This window comes from Silurus meridionalis, chromosome 14 (assembly GCF_014805685.1).
Source record: "Silurus meridionalis isolate SWU-2019-XX chromosome 14, ASM1480568v1, whole genome shotgun sequence".
Taxonomy (NCBI): domain Eukaryota; kingdom Metazoa; phylum Chordata; class Actinopteri; order Siluriformes; family Siluridae; genus Silurus; species Silurus meridionalis.
This window is the reverse complement of record NC_060897.1, coordinates 5,643,035-5,657,432: the sequence shown is the minus strand read 5'-3', so window position 1 is coordinate 5,657,432 and position 14,398 is coordinate 5,643,035. Positions and strand designations below refer to the sequence as shown.

The following is a 14,398-nucleotide window of genomic DNA, read 5'->3' as shown; positions in this document are numbered from 1 at the left end:
TATACTAGTAACAAAACTTGGATATATTTTAGTCAATGTGCAGCTTGTGTAGCAGTACAGATTTACTGTCCTTTGAAACTCAACATACAACCGTTATTGTCTAAATAACTGGCAACAAAAGTGAGCACACCCTAAGTTAACATGCCACAACAGTGTCCAAAGTGTCAATATTTTGTGTGAGCACCATTGTTATCCAGCACTCCCTTAATCCCCCTGGGCATGGAATTCACCAGAGCTGCTAAGATTGTTGCTGGGATCCTATTACACTTCATAATAGCATCACAGAGCTACTGGATGTTAAACACATGGCGCTTCTCCACCTTCTGCTTGAGGATCCCCGACAGGTGCTCATTAGGGTTCAGGTCTGGAGACACTTGGCTACTCCATCACCTTCAGCTTCATCAGCAAGGCAGTTGTCACCTTGGTAATGTGTTTGGGCTCATTATCATTTTAAAAAACTGCCTTTCGGTCCAGTTTTTGAAGGGAGGGATCATGTTCTGCTTCAGAATGTCACAGTTGGAATCCATGTTTCATTACTATAGTATTGTCCCTTGAGAACATATAATAAAATTGTTGCTGAAATGTGCGGTGTGTACTCACTTTTGTGACTAATATATAAGACAGTTATATTAAACTTACATATTATATCTATATATATAGAGAGCACTTCCTCCAGCTGAAACACCTATTACTTTCATTCCTGTCTAGTCAAAGTGGCCTTATAGCGTAAAGGGTTTTCTGACTAGAGGGGTGTAAACACTCCTGATATTCTCCCTGTACTTGTAGTTTCTTTTACAGGAAGCTGAAGATACATGTTTACGATAACCAGCAAGCATTTTTAACCTTATAGATTTATTTCATTTATATTTGTACCACGTTAATGCATTGAAAAAAAAGGCATTGCACTCTAGAAACATACTGAACTAAAATGTGTAACAGTGTAGATTTATAAGCAGAAATTGGTCCGGTGTGTGTTCTTACTGTATATCCTTAACTTTTTGCCACTTGGATCCGAAGCTATCTGAGACGAGCGGATCTGAACCAGGATGGAAAGATGAGTTATGACGAGGTCCAGCACTTGCTCCAGATGCTCAACATAGACCTGAATGAGCAATATGCTCGCACACTCTTTAAGGTTTGTCTGTGTGTGTGTGTGTGTGTGTGTGTGTGTGTGTGTGTGTGTGGCTACATGTGTGTACAGCTGGTTTCCGATGGCTGCAGTTATTACTGAAAATAGTGTTTGATGTTTGATTTTTTTTTTGCTGCAATATTTGTCTTGAATCTGCTTTCAATTACGAGAGACTCCAAATCACTGTTCAGCATGAGGCAGAGTGTGTGTGTGTGTGTGTGTGTGTGTGTGTGTGTGTGTGTACGTGTTAAATTCTGATGCTGATTCTAGTTGTTCAAAATTAGATTTTGGTAATTTTTATATATATATATATATATATATATATATATATATATATATATATATATATATATATATATATATATATATATATATATATATATATATATATATATATATATATATATATATATATGCAGGTTCTAAAGCTTTATTGTGTTGTGTAGAAGTGTGACCGCTCCCATGATAACCGCTTGGACCCTGTGGAGATTGAGGAGTTTTGTCGGGAGCTCATGCGAAGGCCTGAGCTGGACGCTGTGTTTCGCCATTACTCCAGTAACGGCTGTGTGCTCTCCACACTGGAGCTGAGGGACTTCTTGGGGGATCAGGGTGAAGGAGCCACGCTGGGCCATGCACAGAAACTCATCCAAACATACGAGTTCAATGACTGGGGTATGTAGATTTTATATATATATATATATATATATATATATATATATATATATATATATATATAGAGAGAGAGAGAGAGAGAGAGAGAGAGAGAGAGAGAGAGAGAGAGAGATCGGGCAAACCAGGTACAATTCTGTTATGCAGAATTAAGCATTGTGATTAAATGAGCTGGAGAAACATCTGTAGTAATGTAATAAACAGGCTATGACTGCATGCTATGCAGGAAACAGTAGGCTGTAGGGTGTGATGTTTTAATAATTCTCTTGTGTGTTGTTCAGCCCAGAAGAACCAGTTCATGACTCAGAACGGCTTCACCATGTACATGCTGTCAAATGAAAACGACCTGTTTAACCCCGATCACACGCGTGTGTATCAGGACATGAGAGGGCCACTGTCCCATTATTACATCTCATCTTCTCACAACACCTACCTCACGAAAGACCAGGTGACCGGAGAGAGCAGCACCGAGCCTTACATCAGGTACACACAAACAGATCACGTCAATGTGAAGACAAGGCAAATGAAAAGCGTAGCACTAAATCTAATATACAGTACATAAACTCAATGCTATTTCTGACCAGTGGACATCACACAATGAAAAATTTCAATGCTGTAGATTAAGAAATGTGTTTGTGTGTGTATGTGTGTGTGTGTGTGTGTGTGTGTGTGTGTGTGTGTGTGTGTGTGTGTGTTTGTGTGGGCTTAATTGCTCTCAGGGCTTTGAATCAGGGCTGCCGTTGTGTGGAATTGGACTGCTGGGATGGTGATAAAGGGGAGCCTGTGATCTACCATGGACACACACTGACCTCTAAAGTATCTTTTAAGGAGGTCATTGAAACGATTGCTCAGTATTCCTTTAAGGTGAGACCATCATTTACAGTTTCACATGGCTGCAAGAGTCAAAGCAAAATGATGACTTAGAGTAAATCTCTCTCTCTCTCTCTCTCTCTCTCTCTCTCTCTCTCTCTCTCTCTCTCTCTCTTTCTTTCTCTGACTAGGTTTCTCAATATCCACTGATCTTGTCTCTGGAGAATCATTGCTCTGTGGACCAGCAGGCCGTCATGGCTCAGCACCTGCGCTCTATCCTCGGATCAGCTCTACTCACCAAACCACTCAGCGACAAGCCGCTCAATCATCTGCCATCACCAGAGGTTACACCCTCCTTCTTTCTCTTTCCATATTGCGCTCTTCCTCTCTCCCGTTTTATTCATAGCTGCACAGAAGGCTGCGTTAAATCTTTAGCGCCCACAGTAAGAGTTAATATTGAAATGTTGCACGCAGATACAATGCTATGCAGAACATGCCTAAAACACGTGTCTCCCACATCCCATATTTACACTTTAAATGTAATCTTTGTAACTATTTTCTCCTAAAGCAAAGAACTGTATTATGTCCACATAATTACATCTGGAAAAAAAAACACTAACCAAAAAAAAGATGCTATGCATTTTGTAGAAGCACTAAATATACAATCAGTATAATATCAATGGAATAAAATGTGTTTCTGGGTGCATGGTGATGTGTGATATGCTTATTGTTAGCTGTAAATGAAGGGATTGTGCACGATACAAGTCCCTCTTAATTTGCAATAGAAATGATGATATTATATTAGGCATAAGGCATCGAAATTATACCGGTGGGTTGCCTTGCGAAGTTAATTAACACCTTCTGATCATTCGTAATTTGACAGAGGTGTGGTTTAACACTAGGGGTGTAACAGTCCACAAAATTCACGATTCGGTACTCATTTTTCAAGTCACGTTTCGGTAAATTTCGGTACAGTTAGGGGAAAGAAATGCAAAACATAAAACTGTCATTTTTTATTAACGTTGTTGATTATTTTCAACATCAGTGAACATCAACAGTTTACTTTTTTAAACAATTTTAAATAAAATGCCTGCTTTTTAAAAATAAAAACATATATATATTAACTACAGTTAAAAAAAAAAAGATATATATATATATATATATATATATATATATATATATATATATATATATATATATATATATATGGGGTATATTGGTAGAAGAATGCAGAGGATGGAGCTGCCACAGAGAGGTTTGTGGATTTGGTGAAAGGCCACAGAGAGGTTTGTGGATGTGGTGAGAAAAGATGTGGAAAGAGGCATATGTAGAGTGATTTGGAAACGGATAATCCGTTGTGGTGATCCCTAATGGGAGCAACTGAAAGAACTAGAAGACGAAAGTCTAGTCTAAGCGTTCTTTTCAGTTTTCTTTAAATATCTATTAGCTTTTATTTGCACTTGATGTTGCAATCGACATCAGAGAGAATTTTACCTATTGTTCCACTACCTGGGAAGAGGCTTTGTTATTGTTTCCAAAGCTTGAATGTCATTTACTGTTCCACAATTGGTCCAAACCAGTCAAGTCATGTCCGGTTAATTTCTATTCATTTTGAAATAATTGTCACCCCTTAAATTTCTTCTTTTGTATTTTCAGGAACTAAAAGGCCGGATCCTGGTAAAGTCAAAGAAGATGACTAGCCAGATGGAAAAGATCAACAGTTTCGCCAGTTTCTCATCCAGCTCAGATGAGGAGATCGGGGGCAGCAACAAGACCCCCAGCAAGAAAGACCCTGGGAAGGTAAGTCGATTGTGATAACATAGGCACATTGGTCTGAAAGCTCAGTAGTTTATGGATGCGCTTTTGAATGGAGGCTCCTACATATCTGTATCTTCACTGCAATGAAAATCAAATAGTAGCAAGTCAAATAAATCTTTCGGCTTCTGCTATATTCAAGATATTTTAAATTTACAATTATTTCTTTTTCTGAGAAACCACTCATTCTGCATGTTTTTTTTTTTTTTTTACTTGAACGGTAACACATCTTTCTAAGGTCTTTTGCAAATTAAGTGTAGAAACCAGGTAAATAATTTTCTATCATTAGTGCAGGAACCCTTTATACCGATTGGCCAGGCAGAGGGACCGAGCTCGGAAGGCTGTGCTGCAAGTTAGAGCAATAAAGGATGGAGATGGAAATGTGTTGACTAGTGAGGAGAGTGTGTTGAGAAGATGGAGGGAGTATTTTGAGCAGCTGATGAACGAGGAAAATGAGATAGAGAGAAGGTTGGATGGTGTGGAGATGGTGAAGCAGGAAGTGGGTAGGATTAGTAAAGAGAAAGTGAGAGCAGCAATTAAGAGGATGAAGAGTGGAAAGTCGGTTGGACCAGATGACATACCGTAGACAGTAGAGTTTTTAACCAGGTTGTTTAACTGGATTTTGGAAGGTGAAAGGATGCCTGAGGAATGGAGAAGGAGTGTGCTGGTACCGATCTTTAAGAATAAGGGAGATGTGCAGACCTGCAGTAACTACAGGGGAATTAAGTTGATCAGTCACACCATGAAGTTAAGGGAAAGAGTAGTGGAAGCCAGGCTGGGAGAAGAGGTGACCATCTGTGAGCAGCAGTATGGTTTCATGCTGAGGAAGAGCACCACAGACGCATTGTTTGCTTTGAGAATGTTGATGGAGAAGGTATAGAGAAGGTCAGAAGGAGTTATAATTAACGAGCATTAAATTTCAGACATTTCAGAAATTACTTTTTAATTTTCAAAAAAAGTATCTCTAGATCTCTGTATGTGAAGCATGCCTATCTTGGTAATTTAATCATTTCCAGGCTTAATGCATAGAAGAGTTGGACATTGTCCCTTCATCCATCTAATATGTCATTGAAAAAGAGTATAAATGTATGTATTTTGTTTCATCCTTTAGCCTGTAATCACTTCGAAAATAAGTCCCGAGCTGTCTGATTTGGTGGTGTATTGCTGTAGTATTCCATTTCCTGGATTCGATGCAGCCAATCAGAAACCCCCGAGTGAGATGTCCTCTTTCTCTGAGAATGAAGCACTCAAGCTCATTAAAGACTCCGGTGAGACGCATAGAGCACAAAAATATGCCCCAATAATAAGACCAAAAACTTATTATATTATAAAATGAGATATTCATTTATATGTGCTGAAAAGGGGGAAAAAAAGTTTGCTTAGAGAAATGTGCTTGTGTGTACCTTTTATAGGAAAGCTTTTTGTGAGACACAACAGTAGACAGCTGACTCGGATCTATCCATCGGGCCAGAGGCTGCAGTCCTCTAACTACGACCCACAGGACATGTGGAATGCAGGATGTCATATGGGTAAGACTCACTGCACATATTTCTAAAACATTTCCCTGAAACCATTATATATTCCATTTGCTAGACTACAGAGGAAGAATCATTCATTTGCATGATGTATGTTTTTATTCTCGCTCCTCTCCAGTGGCCCTGAACTTCCAGACACCAGGGGAGCAAATGGATCTGAACAGAGGTCGATTTCTGCCCAACGGGCGATGTGGCTACGTGCTGAAACCGGACTTCCTGTGCCAGCCAAACTCCAACTTCAACCCAGAGAACACAGGAGGAGGCCCTGGACACATTCCCACTCAACTTACTATACGGGTATTGAATATTTCGACAGTAAATATACATTATGAAACACAATGTATTAATATTGAGGTCTGCATACAAGTTAATATAGACACCGTTTTTACATTTGACAATGTTATTAAAGTGCACTTTATTGCTGAAATGTTAAATATCTTGTCATATCACCCACTATATCTGTCAATCTATTTCTATATTCTAAAGTGCTTTTATTTTACTTTTTTATAATCATCAGGTCCTTGCTTTATCATACTTCCACCTCTTGCTTTCATGAGGTTTATAAGGTTGTCCACTATGTTTTATGGCTTGCAGGTGATTTCTGCCCAGCAGTTACCCAAGATTAACACAGACAAGCCCAACTCCATCGTGGACCCTCAAGTTTGGGTGGAGATCCATGGAGTGTCTATTGATAAGGCCCGTTCCAAAACTCATCGCATCAACAATAATGGTATGCCCTAAGTGGTCCAAATGGTCTATATGCTGAGTCGAAATTTGTTTGCATTTTGAAGGCTGGGTAATAGTGTTTTGGCAGCTTCAGTCAAATATCTGCTCAAAGGAAAAATGTCTGGACTCTGGTTGGCACTGCGGGTCTGAAAATCAGGAGGAAAAAAATAACAGATGTGGAAAACCAAAGTCCAGCTGGTGAGGACAGGGAGAATGTTTATTTGCACTAGCATTCAAGAGTTTGAGACTAAGATGTCCAAGAGCATGTGTTTAATGAAGACAGTTGTATTTGTTTGATTGACTCCAATATCATTGGCTAAACATTTTTATATATTTTTTTCTTTTGACACAAATATCTGTAGTAGTGGTTCTCAAACCATTAAGGTTCATGCAGCATATTTCTAATATAATATAAAATATAATGTAAAATATATATTAGCATATTTAACAGGTCCCATTAACTGTGGGCTGTCTTTAAACCAAACATTAATATTTAAAAACAAAAAAAACATAAATAATGTTCAATTTTAGTAAAATTCGCAATAAAGAATTGTTCTCAATAAATATTCCAAATATTATTGTGCATATTTTAGGGATTGTTTTTATTTAATATAAAGGGGGCTTATGGATTTTTTTTTTTTACAGTTAAAAAGGTCAATGGCAGCAAAATAAATCCACACCAAACACCACAAAAATGTCTCCAATTCACCTCTTTACATGTTTAATATACAGTTACATATTATAATATGCTGATGCATTCACACGACTATCCATCTGTTGCTCATGTCACCCGGTGATCCTTCGATGATGGCTATTCACCAGTGACTTGGCAGTGACACCAAATCTCAGGGCTTTAGTATCATATTCCAGACATCTGCTCTGCCACCTTTGAATGTCCATCAAACCTTCATGGTGTATTTCCTAAGCAAGCACTGATTCCTCATACCATCAGATTTTCTTCATGTTCCCTAATGACCCTGAGGATTAACACAATAAACAACATGGGTTTTGTCACTGCAGGTTTTAATCCACGCTGGGATTGCACGCTGAGCTTCCAGCTGCAGGTTCCTGACCTAGCACTGGTGAGGTTTGTGGTGGAGGATCATGACCACACGAGCAAGAATGACTTTGTTGGCCAGTTCACCTTACCCTTTACTAGTCTACGCACAGGTGAGTACCAGTGGGGGGTTCTTTTGTTTGTTTTGAAGGTAAAAAGAAGCAGCTTGTGTCATTTAACATCCTTTTAACATATAATTTACTTACTTGAAAATGTAATGTTCATATGTTGAGTTTAGGCAGATCAGTGAGTGGCTTTGTTCGAGCTTTAGTCCTGGCTTATTTCTTGGCCAGAAAAAAATGTAGACCAAAGCCTGAGTTGAATAAAATAGCCAGATCTGATGCATGCCAGTTTCTTGAAGCACAGTTTTTCTAAGCTGACTTTACATTTTGATGATTATTAGACCTTAGGATAGATATTTGAAAGCAACAAACTTCACCTTTAACATACAGAACCTTGCTATTTTCATAGTAAGCATAATTGATTTATTTAAGGCATTTGAGTTTACAGTTTTAAAGAAACAATAATAGAAGTGATTCCAAAGCAAATCACATGGCACAGTTTTCTGTAAGCAGGCTGCAGTGGAAGTCCATGCATGTCACACCCAGGACTTAAGTGGTGTTCTACCTGAACCAATCTATCTTTTAATACCATCATTATGACACCACGACAATAGAAAGCATCGATAATATAGAGAAACGCAGTATAACAGAGGGCTGCATCACAGACAGGAATCTCATACAGTGAGAACAAATGCCATTAGTAATGCAAGAAACCCAATGAACACAATTCAGCACCTCTCCTTTCACTGCAGCCACAGCTCATCCGCATACATCATCTCTAACAAAAGCATCGATATAAACCTCTTTAAATGGCCCGGGGTGTTTACAAAAGGGTTTGTAAAATCTGTTTTTTTTGTTTTTTTATTGGATCGCAGTACATGGTAATCGAGGTGAATCGTATCGCATCGCATCAGTAGCTGCTTCATATGTATCTTTAATGTATCGTCGAATCGCATCGGGCCTCAGTTATGAGATGCACATCCCTAGTATATGTTGTGTTTGTGTGTCCTTCTACTCCAGGTTACCGTCATGTTCATTTGCTAAAAGCAGATGGCTCTAACCTCTCTCCAGCGACTCTCTTCATCCACGTGAAGATTACACGCAGAGGAAAGCCCATCAAAACTGTGTCTGAGCGCACGGGGAACGTCTGACACCCTCCAGACCCTGATCCGTAGTGATCCTAGATTCTAAAGACGTCCTGCCGAAGTGGATTGAGAGGAGCAGGAGCAGTCTGGCTCCCAAACTCCCTTCTGAAAAACCACGCTGATGGCACGCATGCGCCATATAACGTCCAGACACACAATCCCACAGAGTCTGTGTTTTTTGAGAGTGTTGCTCAGCGTAAACGTGGTGTCTCCATAGCCAAGGCTTCCAGACAAGCTGTAGACTAGAGCAGGCTGTAATAAACATACTGAGATAGAGGCAGTGCTTCCAATGTTTAATGAAGTGGGTTTTTTGTAATTTAACATCTATTTTTTTTACATTCATTCGGTGCCTAATGTACTTCATGTACTTGCCATTCTATAGTAATCTGTAGGGTTTTAAACACATGGATTATAGGATTCTTAGGTCAAATGCTGCCAGGCTAAAGACTGAGCTAGCATGTGGAAAGAAAATGTTCTGGGAATGTCTTAAAAAGGCAGTTAATTAAGAAAAGATGATGGTAAGAATGAGCAGAATTGCCACAGTAGTTTTATTATATGAAGTTTAACAGTTTGCAATTTATAACCCACAGCAGAATTTAATCTAGTGAAGCAAGATAGATAACAAAATGTATGAGGAGTTTGAGGATGTAACTCAAATCAAGACCATGAGAGTATAAGGACTCGTTTATTGTTGCAGAATTTTGAAGTGCTCTAAATTATTCATTAGATGGCAGGTTTTACGTTAAAATATCGCTTAGAGATTAATCATGTATAAACGACATCTCTGCTTAGCCTTACCGAGGATTAAAGCTTCGTCTATGTGTCTTAAAACAACAGAACTGTGAATTTTGCCACTAACGTGGTGTCGAAATGTAGATTATACTGTTTGTACAGATTATACTGTACCGACATGTGAACTGCAATCGCATGTACTTAAGTCAAAACCAGCCTTATAACATACTGTATGTCCTGTATAGTGGTGGACAGTAACAAAGTAAATGTAATTTGTTACCATATTTAAGTATCTTTTTCACGTATCTGTTCTTTACTGAAGTATTTCTATTTGGTGAGAACTTCACTACATTTCAAAGTCAAATTTTAACTTTTTACTCAATTACATTTTGCAAAATCGTCGTTTCTTTTTTATTTTATGAGGATGAAAACGTAACTGGTCAAACACACAGCAAGCCACCAATCAGTGTAGAGCGCACGCAGTGTAGGCGCTTGGTGTATCTTCTCATCACCACAAAAATGATGGAAGAATCTCCTAACTCGAACTCGCCACAGTCTTTTCACATAAACGGAGTTGATTATATAAAGTATTGCGATGTTAAACTAATATAATAGGAAGATTATAGCCATAATAAATCATAGTATTTAAATACTTAAGTACATTCGAAGGCAAATACTTTTGTACTTTTACCTAAGTTTAAAGAGCACTTTTACTGGAGAAATATTTTACAGAGTGTATTTCTACTTTACCTCAAGAACATGGTGTTTTGTACTTCATCCACCACTGGTCCTGTGCATAAGGGAAAGGGCTGAAGGCATTTCTGAAGTGAGAGGAAGGTAATCGGAAGGTAATCGCTTGATCACGGTTTACTTTTCTCTTTGAAGTGACTTTTATATAATAAGGAAATTATTAAGATGATACTGACATTTTCACTTAGAGCTCATTTTCCATGATAGGAAAAATGCTCACGGATCAAACGATCGAACAATGACGCAATACCAGACAATCCGGATGGGCAGAAGGAAATTCAAATAGCTGAATTAAGAATAATAAGGAAAATGTTGCCACCTATGACAAGAAGGCAGATCTTGGTGCAGGTATGAGAGCTATTGTTAATAGAATTAGGTCAGGTTGTTTTTCTATACAGTGGACACCCATAGGAGTGTAACTCACCAGAGAACAAATCACAAGCAAAGTGAAACATGGACTACTACAATGTCAAAGTGTAATTCAATGTACTGAAGCATACTAAGACTTAAAATGTGTGATACGCAGCCGTCCACTTTTCATTTCTAATAAGTGTTGTGTAACATGTTTTATAAAGTCTGTACTTTTTATGTTTTTGTGAACATGAAATATACTGTTTTTACATGTACCCAGATGCTTCACATTGACTTTTTTGTGTAGACTGTGTAAAGCTCCACTCATGATGTAGGGGCTTTATATATCTAATGTGCTAATCACATGTCGGTCGGTCGGTGTAAGATTTTCTGCAAGCAAATGCTTTCAAGTTTGTAATCTTTTGAACTGATCGTAGTCAAAGACACATGGTGACATTTTATAAACTGACATTTGATAACCTAATGTTGGCGTTTCTGAGATTTTGTCGAGTGTGTCATATTTTCAATCACCGATTAGATGTCTCAGCTCTTTAAGGTGACATTGGAAGCTGGTTCTCACAACTGAAATGGCATAAAAGAGAAGTTCAACCAAAAATAACTGTATTTTATTATAATATATTAATAAGGCTGACTTTTTTCAGCTTTGATTGTTTGATTCCACATCAATAAATGTCAAGTGCATATACACCAATCAGGCATAACATTATGACATGAAATTATGAGCGGTGAAGTGAATAACATGATGAATTAAAATTATTATCTCTTCATCATTGCACCTGTTAGTCACACATTCTAATATTTCTTCGGACCGCCTTTAGCTTTGACTACGGCACGCATTCGCCGTAGTATCGTTTCAATAAGTCTTCTCCAGCACATCTCAAAGATTCTCAATGGGGTTAAGGTCTGGACTCAGTGGTGGCCAATCCATGTGTGAAAATGATGTCTCATGCTCCCTAAACCACTCTTTCACAATTTGAACCTGATGAATCCTGGAGTTGTCATGTTGGAATATGCCTATGCCATCAGGAATGAAAAAATCCATTGCTGGAATAACCTGGTCATTCAGTATATTCACGTAGTCAGCTGACCTCCTTTTTTGGCACATAACGTTGCTAAACCCTAAACCTGGTCAACTGCAGCGACCTCAGATCATAGCACTGCCCCCACATGCTTGTACAGTAGGCACTAGGCAGTTTATCCCTGATGCACCCATCAATCTGGAACGGTAAATCCGGACTCATCAGACCACATGACCTTCTTCCATTGTTCCAGAGTCTAATCTTTATGCTCCCTAGCAAATTTAACCCTTTTTTTCCGATTAGCTGCTACACAGCTGTTTAGTCCAAATCCCTTGAGTTCCCTTCACATTGTACATTTTGAATAATGCGTTGGACAGTTTTTAACCCAATTCATTCAGCAGTTTTCCTCCTTGAATCTTCAGTCATTTTAGCAAATCTCCTTGATGTTTTTTTTGCTTTAAGAATGCCAATAATTTAACCCTTCTGAAACAGATTTTCATCTTTACCACGACCACAGGATGTGTCTTCTGACATTGTTGTTTAAGAAATGAGAAGCTATTCACTGCATCGGTTAGGGTTAAATAATTAGTTGCCAGCTAAAACATAATCACCCATGCAGTAATTATCCAATGGGAGAATCTTAACTATTTGCTTAGTTAAATCTAGGTGGTGACTTTTTTTTGGACGGGCAGTGTATTAGGCAGCAAGTGAACATGTTGTTCTCAAAGTTGAGGTGTTAGAAGCAGGAAAAATGGGCAAGCATAAGGATTTGTGAAATATTATGACGACTGGGTCAAAGCATCTCCAAAACTGCAGCTCTTGTTGGATGTTCCCGGTCTGCAGTGGTCAGTATCTATCAAAGTGGTCCAAGGAAGGAACAGTGGTGAAACAGCGACAGGCACATAGGCGGCCGAGGCTCCATGTGCACGTGGGGAGCGAAGGCTGACTCGTGGTCCGATCCAACAGACGAGCTCCTGTAGCTCAAATTGCTGAAGAAGTTAAAGCTGGTAGAAAGGTGACAGAAAACACAGTGCATTGCAGTTTTTTTTGCATATAGGGGCTGCATAGCCACTATTAACTAAACCATTAAAAATATTTGTAGACATTATTTTTTATATATATATTATATTTTTGTTGGTTAAAAGGACAACATAAAGGGAGCTTACGGACAGTTGGTACAGCGGTTAGGGCTCTGGGATACTCATCACACAGAGGTTCAAGCCCCAGCATTGCCAAGCTGTTGGGGCCTTGAGCAAAACTCTTGTTGGGCCCAATCTGCTCCAGGGATGGTGTTAGATGATGGTAGGATATATGCCAATATGTTAACATGGGGAAGTGGAAGCTTAAACAGGGGAAGTGGTAGCTTAGTGGTTAAGGCTCTTGGTTACTAATCAGAAGGTCAGGTGTTCAAGCCCCAGTTTCATGAAGATCTTGAGTCCCTTGAGCAAGGTCCTTAACCCTTATAGCCCCTGTATCCTACACTTTTAACCCAGCTTTCTAACATTGCTGGGATATACGAAGAAAATGTTTTACTGTGCTGTAAAGTACATGTGACATGTAAAAAGCACCCATTAATAGATGATTTTGAGCAACTTTGATGGACAGAAGAGCAACAGCTGAATTTACGCAGCTCTGGCGCCACCGTGTGAAACAAAGCAGTACAGCAATTACATGGAAATAAAAAAATTAGAAAAAGCATTGCTTTAAATAGAATCTTCTTCTCTCTGCTCCTCCCATTAGGGGTCGCCACAGCCATGAACCTCCTCCTTGGCCTTCCTTTTTTCTTCCTTCCTGGTGGCTCCATCCTCAGCATTCTCCTACCGACATACCCCATGTCCCTCCTCTGCACATGTCCAAACCATCTCGATCTCGCCTCTCTCACTCCTGCTATCACTCTTCTCCACCCACTCCACCCTGCCTGCACTCTTTTCTTTACTTCCCTAACACACTCTCCATTACTTCACACACATGTATTCTGTCATACTCCTACTGACTTTCATTCCCCTTCTCTCCAGCATGTACCTCCACCTCTCCAGGCTCTTCTCAACCTGCTCCCTACTTGAACCACAAATCACAATATCATCCGCAAACATCATAGTCCATGGAGACTCCTGTCTGACCTCGTCCTTCAACCTGTCCATCACCACTGCAAACAGGAAAGGGCTCAGAGCCGATCCTTGATGCAGTTCAACCTTCACATTAAAACTGTCTGTCATTCCTAATGCTCACTTTATAGTCATCACACTGTCCTCATACATGTCCTGCACCACCCTCACATACTTCTCTGACACACCAGACTTCCTCATACAATACCACAACTCCTCTCTCGGTACCCTGTTGTACACTTTCTCTAAATCCACAAACACACAATGCAATTCCTTCTGACCTTCTTTATACTTCTCTATTAACATACTTAAAGCAATTTTACTTTTAAATAGAATCGATGTGTAATATCAGTGTTAATATGCGAATATTAGTGAGACTCTCATTTATAAATTGTTATATATATATATATATATATATATATATATATATATATATATATATATATATATATATATATATATATATACTACT

General features: G+C 38.9%; 1 protein-coding gene and 1 long non-coding RNA gene across 2 annotated transcripts in view; both read left to right on the top strand.

The window, feature by feature from the left end:
• plcd3a (phospholipase C, delta 3a) overlaps positions 1–10,044 on the top strand; it is a 32,109-nt gene extending 22,065 nt beyond the window's left edge. The window contains exons 4-15 of the mRNA XM_046866033.1: positions 1,006–1,135; positions 1,576–1,801; positions 2,080–2,281; positions 2,518–2,662; positions 2,800–2,952; positions 4,265–4,408; positions 5,535–5,691; positions 5,836–5,952; positions 6,077–6,255; positions 6,553–6,688; positions 7,705–7,854; positions 8,824–10,044. Coding sequence (XP_046721989.1) covers positions 1,006–1,135; positions 1,576–1,801; positions 2,080–2,281; positions 2,518–2,662; positions 2,800–2,952; positions 4,265–4,408; positions 5,535–5,691; positions 5,836–5,952; positions 6,077–6,255; positions 6,553–6,688; positions 7,705–7,854; positions 8,824–8,954 — 1,870 coding nt within the window. The 3' untranslated portion in view covers positions 8,955–10,044. The remainder of the gene's footprint in view (positions 1–1,005; positions 1,136–1,575; positions 1,802–2,079; positions 2,282–2,517; positions 2,663–2,799; positions 2,953–4,264; positions 4,409–5,534; positions 5,692–5,835; positions 5,953–6,076; positions 6,256–6,552; positions 6,689–7,704; positions 7,855–8,823) is intronic.
• An 80-nt stretch (positions 10,045–10,124) lies between these two features.
• Positions 10,125–11,265, top strand: LOC124396955. Its single transcript, XR_006927857.1, has 2 exons — positions 10,125–10,528; positions 10,638–11,265. It is a non-coding gene; the product is annotated as an uncharacterized LOC124396955 (long non-coding RNA).
• The last annotated feature ends 3,133 nt before the right edge of the window (positions 11,266–14,398 follow it).